This window comes from Silurus meridionalis, chromosome 6, assembly GCF_014805685.1.
Source record: "Silurus meridionalis isolate SWU-2019-XX chromosome 6, ASM1480568v1, whole genome shotgun sequence".
NCBI classification, from domain to species: domain Eukaryota; kingdom Metazoa; phylum Chordata; class Actinopteri; order Siluriformes; family Siluridae; genus Silurus; species Silurus meridionalis.
In genome coordinates this window covers 24,313,626-24,325,711 of record NC_060889.1, presented here as the reverse complement: position 1 = coordinate 24,325,711, position 12,086 = coordinate 24,313,626, and the positions used below count along the sequence as shown (strand labels likewise).

At 46.1% G+C, this 12,086-nt stretch overlaps 3 protein-coding genes across 4 annotated transcripts in view; 2 read left to right on the top strand and 1 right to left on the bottom strand.

Moving 5' to 3' along the window:
* LOC124387535 (Fc receptor-like protein 5) overlaps nucleotides 1–12,086 on the top strand; it is a gene marked incomplete at its 5' end in the record, with an annotated part of 205,314 nt that overhangs the window by 160,788 nt on the left and 32,440 nt on the right. The gene's annotated exons all lie outside the window — the stretch shown is intronic.
* LOC124387229 (carcinoembryonic antigen-related cell adhesion molecule 5-like) overlaps nucleotides 1–12,086 on the top strand; it is a 184,165-nt gene that overhangs the window by 146,265 nt on the left and 25,814 nt on the right. The gene's annotated exons all lie outside the window — the stretch shown is intronic.
* The window catches only part of LOC124387226 (carcinoembryonic antigen-related cell adhesion molecule 5-like), an 86,702-nt gene that overhangs the window by 65,645 nt on the left and 8,971 nt on the right, over nucleotides 1–12,086 (bottom strand). The window contains 3 exon segments of the mRNA XM_046851444.1: nucleotides 9,291–9,446; nucleotides 9,449–9,559; nucleotides 10,653–10,946. Coding sequence (XP_046707400.1) covers nucleotides 9,291–9,446; nucleotides 9,449–9,559; nucleotides 10,653–10,946 — 561 coding nt within the window.

Below are 12,086 nucleotides of genomic sequence, written 5' to 3'. Positions count from 1 at the left end.
AGCGGGGGCAGGGAGGAACGCACGGCCGAAAACTGTGCTTAATTTTTCCGCCTGCTTTCATTATTTCTCCGCTTTATTTTTTTTATTTTTTTTTTTGACAGACAATATGACGAACAATATCACACAAACACACAGAGCGCTTTCTGAAAACACAGAAGCTGCCGCTGGCTTCTCTCATATGCGTTTTATACTCCTGGTCGTGACGTCACCTCATCGGTGATGGCCAGCGTCCAATTTTTGACTGATTACACACGGTATTCAGAGCATGAACACTCAGGCGCGTTCCCAAAGCGTTTCGACGCAGCTCGAGTTCCTGAAAGGGAACTGTAGTTATAAATTGAATTAAATTAATTTATTTTAAATTAAAAAAATAAAATTGAAACTGAAAAGAAAGAGTGAAAGGAGCAGTAACATCATTTTAACAAGACTTCGTTTCTTTATATAATTTTGTTTTTCATTCAATAAAATCTGTTGCTGTAATGCATGAATTGGGTTTACAAAATGATGCAGAGTTTTTAACTGCAGCTCCACCAGACACGTGATTGCCACTGTCCTCTCCAGTGTGAACTCATCTTCCAACAGGTGTTTGTCTCTAACAGCACTTACTGAAGCATTGATAATCAGTTGCTCTTAGTTTTCTATTTGTACAACGGCACATGGTGTAGCTAATAAGGTGCTTTTTACCTTTTAACCTACCGTATTTTCTGGACTATACCTTGTCACAGTCGCCACGGCTGCTCATCAGGGATAAATGCACACCATTCACCTTGACTGTTGATTTCTATAAAGCTGCTTTGAGACAATGTTTGTTGTGAAAAGCGCTATAGAAATAAACTTGACTTGACTTGACTTAACTATAAGCCGCTATTTTTTTCCCACGCGGCTTAAACAACGAAGTGGCTAATTTATTGATTTTTCCGGGGTTTTTCCTGGTTTCACAATCTTCAAGCCAAAAATCTGAGCGACATAACATTAGACCAATTAAATTGCCAAACGGGTTTAAGGAGAACCAATGAAATTCTTTATATTAAATCAGATTCACTCCCACTGCATCGGGCTGCACCGCATCATAAATATGGATGAGGTTCCTCTGACGTTTGACCTGCCTCTCACTTGGACTGTCTACAGAAAAGGAGAATCATTCGTCACACTGAAAACAACCGGGCATGAAAACATGCACTTCACCTGTGTTCTGAGCTGCACGGCATCGGGAGAAAAGCTTCACCGATGGTGATTTTTAAACGCACGACGATGCCAAAAGATAAACTCTCGAGAGAAATTGTTGTGAAAGGAAGGAGGAAGACAGTGAACAATGACTTTCTTGGTAGGCTACTGTTTAGATACAAGCCGTGTAACAGACACTGACTTTTATTAAAGCCTGTGTAAAGTTCATTAGTTTCATTAGTTTTTATTTGGGTGCGCTTAATAATAGCGCTTAAAATTACGGTAACCGTAACCCTTTTCATTATCATGTGTTTCTGTCATGCATTATTTGAAGAAGCACTTAAATGGGTGATTAGAATCAGCACACTAAAATCAGTAGTGAGTACAACATTTTCAAATGAACAGATTGCAAAAAGTTGAAGTAGAGGCTGGAACAGAGGGTCATAAAGCAGCCATACTTGAAATACATGCTACTTTTTAGAAGATAATGAGGTTCAAGACTGTGTGTGGACTGTGTTTTTGGTACTCCATGGAAGTGCCTGGCTTTATTTCTGCTGAATAAAGTTTTCTTCTTCGACACGGCAACCCTGGATCCTGAACTTAGTTTCTTTCTTTACTTTATATTTAACTTTGTTGATGAATTTGCTCTACTGATAATAATTGGCCACGACACGAATGCTCTTTATTCGGACACATACTGGCTAAAAGTTTCATTAGGTCTCTGAACTCTTTGGTGAAATGTGTGTCTGCAGGCAAAATGAAATGTCTCTTAAGTGCCTCCATCACTATCAAAAGTAGTACCTTGATCTGGTAGCATTTAAAACAGATGCTGTCTTTCTGTGCCTAGACCAGGGGTCACCAACGTGGTGCCCGCGGGCACTGGGTCGCCCGCAAGGACCACATGAGTCGCCCGCGAACCTTTTGTAAAAATAGCTGTTTTCAACCTTGTTAAATCATTGTTGATAATTATTGTGAGAAATCATTAACATGATCAGTGTCTTCACATAGATCAGGGGTGTCAAACTCAGTGTCAAATCCGGCCCGACGTACAATTATATCCGCGAGATGATTTTATAAAGATCTATTATTATTGTTATTAATGTCTCTGCGATATGAAGCGCTGATAACACAAAGTACAGATCCCATAATGCAGCGCTTCAGCTGCCTTACCGAACGCTAGACTACCTGGGAACATTTCAGCGTCAATCAAGTCGAGCTTCTGTTGATGAAGAGAATAGTTGATTCTGAAAACAGAGCCTTTCAAAACCAATGGGATTCTGAGTATATGTTTACTGACACTGCCAGTAAACACGTGTATTTGTGGAGCGAATGTGGCTGTAATTAAGGAATTGAATCTAAGACGGAACTACGAGACAAAACATGAGGATAAGCTGAAAAAGCTGAGTGCAGAGCAAAAGATACAGAAAGTAGAAGAGTTAAAGAAGAATCTGACAATTCAGCAGATGTTTTTCACCAGAGCAAAATCACAAAGTAAAGCTGGTGTGAAAACAGAGGAGAAATCAGAGTCAAATCAGCCGGTTATTTACTGAGGGAGAGTTTCTGAAGAGCTGCATGATGGTGTGCGACGTCTGGTGTTTGACTGGAGATATTTTTATGGAGAGCAAAATATTTTAAGTTATTCAAAGTTTAAGATTAGTTTTTTTATAAAATGGCATAAGAGCAAAGAAATCCGATTGTTAAGATTTGTTGTTATTTTAACATTAACTTAAAAGCAATTTTTTTTTTATTTGTTCAGGTTTTTTTTGCAGCATGTTCATATTTCTAACTTTTATAATTTTATTTATTGTGGAATAATATTCATGTCTGTTTTATTCATATTTATGTTCAAAAAACATTGTTTTAGTGTGTTCAATAAATGTTTATCCTGTTTGGCCTGCGACCTTAAGTGTGCTTTGAGTTTTGCCCCCTGTGCAATTTAGTTTGACACCCCTAAAAACATAAAAAACATCAGTAAATGTAAACATTAATTAAGTATATGATGTAATTCCACTAAAAAGTCCACTAAAGGCGGTAGAGCATTCTCACATTCAGCTCCTAAACGCTGGAATAGTCTTCCTGACAGATTAAAAACATATCTCTTTAGCAAAGCCTACACATAACATGCGTCTCACATCATAACCTTGTGCTCCAGAACATATGATCACATGCACATTATCAACTTGTGCTGTTAATATCATTAACAGCAGCTACGCTAATTCTTCTCCACTGCTTCTCTTTTTCTCCCTATCCAGAGACACCCTGAGGTTGGCCAGCTCAAGTCACCGCCCACCGCGTGATGATTACGGACCTTTGAAGAAGTAGATGCCAAACTCGCAAACATCCCGAACCATCTAGAGACGTACCAGTGCCATTTGGATCCCGCTACATGTGTGGAGTTTTGACATTGGACCTCCTGGAGTGTATAAAGGCTCTGGCATGGAGAAGCTGATGCTGAATCTGTGATGATCACAAATGCTGAGCTCATAAAACTAGGAGCTACTAACCATATAGACTGTATAAGACTGCAGAAAGAACATCACTTATAATCTTATACTCCAGTAATCATGCTAGTTCTCACTCTCCAGTGTTCTGTACTGTTTAAAGATTTATGATCAAACTCTTGATGTCACCCAAATGAGGATGGGTTCCCCTTTTGAGTCTGGTTCCTCTCAAGGTTTCTTCCTCATAACATCTAAGGGAGTTTTTCCTTGCCAGAGTAGCCACGTCTTGCTCATCAGGGACAAATGCACACCATTCACCTTCACTGTTGATTTGTGTAAAGCTGCTTTGAGACAATGTCTGTTGTGAAAAGCGCTATACAAATAAACTTGACTTGACTTAAATGCACAATTCCAATAAATATCAAATTATTATTGTGTTGGAACAAGTTTAAACAAATTAAATTAAATTGTTACAAATTCTTTATTTTGTGTTTAATTTGATAACACATTTAATTATTAATGTCTGTAATTCTTTAATGTTATTCATGACACTAATTATCCTTTTCAATTTATTTATGTTTAGAGCGCCTTCTAGTGGCAAGTTTTGATGTTGCTGTAATTCTGTGATTTCTGGTTCCCCTTCAGGAACTCGAGCTGCGTCGAAACGCTATGGGAACGCCCCTGCGTGACCACGCTCTGAACCACGTGTGAAATCTAGCCAATAGGCAAGCCGTGACGTCATAGACAGGCGACGTCGCGTAAACCAGGAAGCTACAAGATGGCTGTGCGGTGGTAGCGACATTAGCTTCTGCTAGTTCAGGTAAGCGCTTTGAGTGTGTTATCTGTGCAGTCATGAGCTTATATGCAGGCAAAATTCTGTCTGCGTGTCTCCTGCTTGCCCCGATTCATTTCGGGGGTGACACGCAGCCGATGTGTTGTTTGCTTAGCTTAGGAGCGTGCTTAGTCGGCTCTCGAGGGTATCGGTTGTTAGCATTTAGCCGTGTGGCTATGCGCTCCCGGCTGCTAGCCGAGCTCCGTTCCCGGGATTGCGCTCGTTTGGCGGTTCATTCTCCGGTGCGTGTGACGCGGTGCTCCGTATTCTTCCTCCGAGGTGGGTGAATTTTGGGGCGCTCTCCGAGTGGCGCTCTTCCTCGGCTTTGGCTCTCGATGGTATCGGCTGTTAGCATTTAGCCGTGTGGCTATGCGCTCCCGGCTGCTAGCCGAGCTCCGTTCCCGGGATTGCGCTCGTTTGGCGGTTCATTCTCCGGTGTGTGTGACGCGGTGCTCCGTATTCTTCCTCCGAGGTGGGAGAATTTCAGAGCGCTCTCCGAGGTGCGCTCTCCCTCGAGGCTTTGGCTCTCGATGGTATCGGCTGTTAGCATTTAGCCGTGTGGCTATGCGCTCCCGGCTGCTAGCCGAGCTCCGTTCCCGGGATTGCGCTCGTTTGGTATCGGTTCTTTTCCGGTGTGTGTGACGCGGTGCTCTGTATTTCTTACAGAATTGCCGCTTGTGGTGGAGATGCTAGCTAGCTATCTCTCCCCGAGTGTTGCGTCTGTGACGGCTATCGGTTTGCCTACGAAGCGCCGCTTGGCTCTGGTGGGTAGCGCTGCGCGGCAGGTCAGGCTACAGGTTGCTTCCACACGATGAGTGTGTTGCAGGCATACCAGGCTGGCCTGCTATGGGGGATGATGCGAGCTTCCTTCTGAGCGTCATGGTGTCCCTCCTGGCCTGACCTGGTGACGCTGTGGGTAAGGGTGATTGCTGGCGGGTTCAGGAGGCCGCGGTGGCGTTTCAGTGGTAGTGCCTCGCTGCTCGATGGAGCTGCTCAGCGGCAGCCGCGCCTGGTCCAGGCACAGCGAGATGGCCCGGTGAGAGTGTTGCCACCCGACTCGCTGGGCGGTCCTAGGGGCCCCTGGCGACTCTCTAGGCCTGAGGAGGGGCTGGACGGCCTGAGGGTCGCCCCGCCTGGTGAACGGGCTATGGTGCGAGGCCTGATGGCTTGCATTTTGGAGGCGGTGCGCACCTCATGCTACGGTGCTCGCCCTCCCTGGCACCGCCGAGGCCGGTCTGTCGGCCCTGCCACAGGGTGTTCGGACGCTGCCTCCCTCTAGCGGTTAACTCCTTATTTCCGCCGACAGTTCGCTGCGGATGGGTGTCATCCGCCGCCTCTCAGGGGCTTCACGGCCGCAGCACGCTGCTCCCGCCGCTCGGGTTCAGGAGGTCTGTCTGTTAGCCCTGCCACGGGTCGTGTTCAGGCGCAGCTTCTCAGCGGTTTGCTCCCAGTATTCCGCCCGTATGATCGCTGCGGACGGGGTTCCGCCGCCTCAGGAGGCTTCAACGGCCGCAGTACGCTGCTCCTGCCGCTTGGGTTCAGGAGGACTGTCTGTTAGCCCTGCCACGGGTCGTGTTCAGGCGCAGCTTCTCCAGCGGTTTGCTCCCGTATTCCGCCCGTATGATCGCTGCGGACGGGGTTCCGCCACCTCTCAGGAGGTGTGGTCGGCTGCAGAGCACCGCCCAGCCGCTCTGAGTGGGTCGGGGCCAGCCCGAGGGGTTGGTTCTCCTGTGGAGACTTTCTGTCAGTCTTAGGGCTGCCTGGAGTCTCTCGGGGGTCCTGCGTACTGTGAAGAAGGGTTGCGCGATTCGGTTCGCATCTTCTCCTCCCCGGCTCGACGGGGTGTGTCCCGCCCTGGCGGGACCCGTGCAGGCCCTGGTCCTGGAACAGGGAGTGCGCACACTCCTGGGGAAAGGGGCCATCGAGGTGGTTCCTCTCAGTTTGCGAGTCAGGCTGCTACGGCCCGTGCTTCGTTGTTCAAGAAGGACGGTGGGTTGCGTCCCATTCTGGATCTCTGCTACTTGAACCACTCACTTTTGGGGCTCGGGTTCAGGTTTCTCGTTTAGAGAGGTCGTGTCTCAGGTCATGTCCAAGGACTGATTTGTCATACGCTAGATCTGGAGGTTGCATGCTCCCATGCAGCCGTCCTTCACCGCGCACGGGAGGTTCCTGAGGTTGCTTTCGGGGCGAAGCTTACCAATATCGGTCCTTCCGTGCGGCCTAGCGCCTCACCCGTGCCTTCACAGAGTGCGTGAACGCAGCACTGACCCCGCTGCGGCTTCAGGGCATCCGCGTTCTGTATTATATCAACGATTGGTTGATGGTGGCTCGTTAGACCACCTGGCGGTTTGGCATTGAGGTGCTGTTCCCGCCTGCATGAAGGTACTGGGGTTCGGACTGGGACGCCGGGTTGTGTGTACTTTCCCAGCGGAGGGCCACTTTCTCGGCGTGGTGTGGGACTCGGCCGAGTTGCGGGCACGGTTGTCTCCCGCCCGGTTTGTAGTCATCCTCACTGCAGTCAGGAGGGTAGGGGCAGGCCGCCTGGTCACTGTGAGGCAGTTCCAGAGGCTGCTGGGTCTCATGTCGGCAGTGTCCGCATGTGGCCCCTCCAGTGGTGGCTCCGGGCAGTAGGTTCTCCCCCTGAGGGAGTCTGTGTCATCACATCAAGGTCTTACGGTGTGCCCACGAGCCTTGGTTGCATGGTAGAACCTTACGTTCTGTCCCGAGGCCCCGTTTTAGGGACTCCTTGTCATCGCGAACGCTAACGACGGGCGCCCATCACGGGGTGGGAGCGGTCATGAGTGGCCACTCCTCTCAGGGTCTGTGGAGCGCCCGCCTCTTGTGGCACATAGGTTGCCGGGAGGTGCTGGCAGTGTTGTTGGAGTTACAACTCTTTCTCCCAGTCCTTAGAGATCGCTATGTGTTGGTCCGCCGACAATGCTGCGGTGGTCTCGACATCGCCCACCGGGGACCTCGGTCTCGCCTTGCGAGCAACGGGCGCAGGGGTCTCTTGTGGTCCCGGACGAACTCCTCTCATTTAGAGCCGGTTACATCCCGGACGGTTGGATGCCTGAGCAGACGCCTGTCGAGACAGTGGCTGCCGTGGGACGGTCTTGGCCGAGGCTACGCCTGTACGCCTTTCCCCGATTGCGCTGCTCTCGGGAGTTCTGGGAAAGTTTTGCCGGTAGGGAGTCTGTCTCCTCCGGGTAGCACCTGGTTGGCGGGCGGAACCCTGGTTCACCCCTGCCCGGTGTTGTGGAGCCTGTGGCCCCTGAGGGGACACAGTTTGTAGCGGCTGTTCTCTCTACCGAGGTAGTAGAGGCCCCTCTCCACTCCAGAGCTCCTCCATGAGGAGGTCGTATGCCGCACGATGGCGACTGTTCGCCACGGTGTGAGCACCATGACTTGGACCCAGATGACTGCCCGGTCGGTTCAGTTCTGGTGTTTTTGCAGGTACAGTTTGCCGCAGGGTTAACCCCTTCGACCCTGAGGGTTTCCGTGTTCGCTGGGTAGGTCCCATTGGTGACACGTTTCCTCCAGCGCCGGAGGCTGTGGCCCGGGACACGACTCGGAGTGCCTGTCTGGGACTTGGCAGTTGCCTCGTCCCACCTGGAGTTGCCCCCTGGCATGCCCAGAGTGTTCTTACACGGGGCCAGGTGCTCCCACACGATGTGTCGTGTTACAGGCATTCTGCCCTCCTCTATTATAGCCCCCGACCAGGGGTTACGAGACCCGGCTGTGTCCAGTGCGAGCACTGGGTGCTTATCTCCACAGGACGAGTCCTTGGAGGTGGTTGGTGCAGTTGTTCGGCTGCGAGTCCTGGTCCCCGCCCCGATCGCGGTCAGGGCTCGCCCCGCCGGAGTGTGGCGGCCTCTGCGGCCGGGTGCACATGAGTGTCACCCGGGACGCCTGTGACGCTGCGGGTTGGTCCACCCCGCTGGCCTTTGTCAGGTTCTATGGCCTCGACCTCAGAGCCACCCCGGGCTCCTCTGTCCTACGTGCTGGTGCCGAGGCCCTCACTCTTTGGCAGGGTCTGGTCAGTGTGGCGTGATTGGACACTGCTCCCATAGCGCTTCGACGCAGCTCGAGTTCCTGAAGGGGAACGTCTCAAGGTTACGAACGTAACCCTAGTTCCCCGAGGGAACGAGACGCCGCGCCTCCGTGCCACACTCCCTGCATCCCGCGGCGCTTACCTTCTCTTTGCAGAAGCTAATGTCGCTACCACCGCACAGCCATCTTGTAGCTTCCTGGTTTACGCGACGTCGCCTGTCTATGACGTCACGGCTTGCCTATTGGCTAGATTTCACACGTGGTTCAGAGCGTGGTCACGCAGGGGCGTTCCCATAGCGTTTCGACGCAGCGTCTCGTTCCCTCAGGGAACTAGGGTTACGTTCGTAACCTTGAGACGTATTCACGTAAATCAGGAAGTAGTAAGTGCTGCATGCAGGCATCGGTAATGATGTCTCTCTTTCATCACCATATATTTTTGTAATATTTAACCCTGCAACAGCATCGCTTGTAACTATTTATTTGATTAACATGGATGTACATTATACTTGCATGCAAATGTAAATTCTTAGGATTTAAGATCATTATTAATCATTTTTCCATCCGGCTATTGCATTAGCCACATTGTGATTTAGCGTCATATGTATTCATTATTAAAATATGTTTATTTGTTCATTTGTAGTTTCACTCCAAACCCAAGACCATTAAACCTGTGGCCAAATAAACTTCTTGTCTTCAGAGTCATGTGAGAGAAGGGAGTTTATTTGACTGTCAAAGCACTAACACATGTTGAGGACAGAACAATTATTATTTTTATAGATTTGAAATGTAGAAACATGACGTACCTTTAACTGTAACTGTAGCTGCAGCACTGAACTCTGACTCGTAGTTTCCCCTGAGTGCTTTGCAGTAGTATGTTGTTTCTCCTTCATTAGAGTCTGTTACGATGAAGGTGTTGGTATTTGAGGCTTCAGGGGACAGGGGTATGAATTGTAATAGTAATCATACCAGAAAAAGCTCCATCCAGTAGACTGCAGATTACAGTTCAGAGTAACTGTGTCTCCAGTGTAGATGAAGCTCTGAGGATTCACACTCACAGTCGGTGTGGGTTTTTCTGTTGATATAAAATCTTCTGTTAAGCTGCTTTTATCTTTGCACCATAGGTTTCATTTAATAAATCTCTCTCTTATGAACATTAATTTTATTAAAATATAAAGTAAATATTATATGGAACACAACATGCCAAAATACACATATCTTTATTAGAAGAGATAAAGGGAATGTTTTGAAATGGTCACTTTATGTTTTGCCTACAAAGCAATAACAGTGTGTTTTCTTGCCCCCTCAAACATCATCATTAAAATGATATGAACACAGTGCACTACATTGGGGGTCTGAGTTACAGTGTGTATTTTACAGTCTACCTTGATAACCTGCTTATTTAAATATTTCTTAAAACACTTTGAAAAATAAAAATAAAACACAGAATCTATAAAAGCCTCATTTATCCATAGTTATGGGCTGCTTTATGCATCCATTTCTGCACCCATGATATCTTTATAAAATGTTCATTGTTACAAATAAACACTGTGGTGTTCCAAAATACTTACTTATGTTTATAAATCTTAAAAATAATCAAATCATAAACATCTGTAAATTGGTACAGCTGATGTGTTCTACAGACTCTGTGTTGGACTGAGATGTGATCTAGTTCTTGTGTGTACATGTTAAATGGGGTAAATTATGTTTTGCAGTTGGAAGCAACCTGTACTACCAACTGCACTCATCAGTACATAATTTAAAGCTCTCTTCATTCACCTAAAGTTACAGATCTTTACTGTGTCAGTAAAACAGTGAAACTATGAAATATGTACGATCATGACAGCAGGATCAGTCTGACTATTAGGTGAAAAACACGTTTCTCATAAATATCATTAATTTTCTAATAATTTAAAATAACATTGAATTGCAAAATAAAATTCCATCAATTAGACAGTGAACACTTTTTGATGAATCCTGTCTTGTTCAGTAATCAAGGAAATGTGAGGCTTTAAGACAGAACAGTGAAAACTAAACAGACAGGAGGAAACTGTAATGTTATAATGAGACTCAGATTCAGTGTAACTCATTTAAATTATCTGCACAAATCTGACATTTCTATAACATATATTGTGTGTGAAAATAACAAAAAGAAATGACAAACTCACCTGATACAGTGAGAGTAACAGGATCACTTGTCTTTGAGATCTGATTGTCACTGTGTCTCCTCCCACTGCAGGTGTATTTCCCTTTATAAGAGTCTGTAATAGAGCTGATACTGAACTCCTGTGTTGTTTGGTATGTGTAGTATAGCCGGTGTGGGTAGAATTTTCTATCATCCCTATACCAGTCATATGTCCACACTGAGTCTCCTTCTGTCTGAAATTCACATCTGAAAGTCACTCTCTCGTTCATGAACACGTGTGTATCAGGCTGTATTTTCACCACAGGTTTAGGACTCTCTGTAAAATATAAATGTATTGTTATGTATGAATTAAATTCCAACACCTTTATTTACATAAGTAATAACATTTCAATATGAAATACAGAATAGTCGTTGCTATTGTGTCTCTATTTCTCTTGTACCCAGCCACTGCCATATTTAGGTTTGTTAATATTTTGTATATTTTTTGTTTCTTGTCTTAACTTGGTATTTTTTGTATGAATCTTATGCATCCAGTGATATTAAAATAGGATAATAGGAAAATATCATGGTGAAATCACAAAACTAGAACAGGGGATAGATATTTTTCACCATTTCAAATTTAATGAGACAAACATGTGTTTGTGTGACCTCCCAATCCACCTCTGGAATTTCAGATATGGCAGGTTATCATTTGTCAACATCAGCACAGAATCTCAGGTGAATCAGCTTCTTGTCCACCTTCTTTTCTCCAGTTACAGTCTGATACTAATTGTTTAAATTTATTATTTTTCTTACTAATCTACACTCAGTACCTCTTAATGGCATATTGAGAACAGAATTCTAGAAATATATAAAAAAAAAAAAAAAAAAAAAAAAAAAAATTCACATACATTTGTATTTAGTCTTCCTGTGGAAAATATTACTGATTGGACATTATTTGGAAAGGCACACATCCCTCTTGTTTAAACTCCACTCCCCGCGACAGCTATGACAGATGTCATCATTCACCTTCGGACAGGACTAGTTTTCCAAACGACGTTTGAGTTAGAATTTTTTTCAGCCGATGTCTGTCATTTCATGTATGGATTCGGACGGGACTAACATCTCCGTGTTTATTGCGGAGGTAGGAGTGTCTGTGTTTTACATGTGGGCGTTGCACAAGACCTCTACATCCATTATTGATGTGCAGAAAGCAGAAATTTGAATACCGGCGTGCTAGGGTTAGTACGGTAGTTCACGTTGAATGAAAAGCATTTTCGCCAATCACAGACATTCGCATTCGGACGGGATTAGATTTCTCAGAGGAAAGCCGAGTTTGCTGAAAAACAGTAGGTAATTTGCTCTGGAATTTTTACAGAGGTCGTGTGAGAAAAAGACAGACATGGCAGATTCGGACGGGATTAAAATTACAAAGTACCTCTGTGAAACAGAAATTTCTCTAACGACCCCCTGTAAA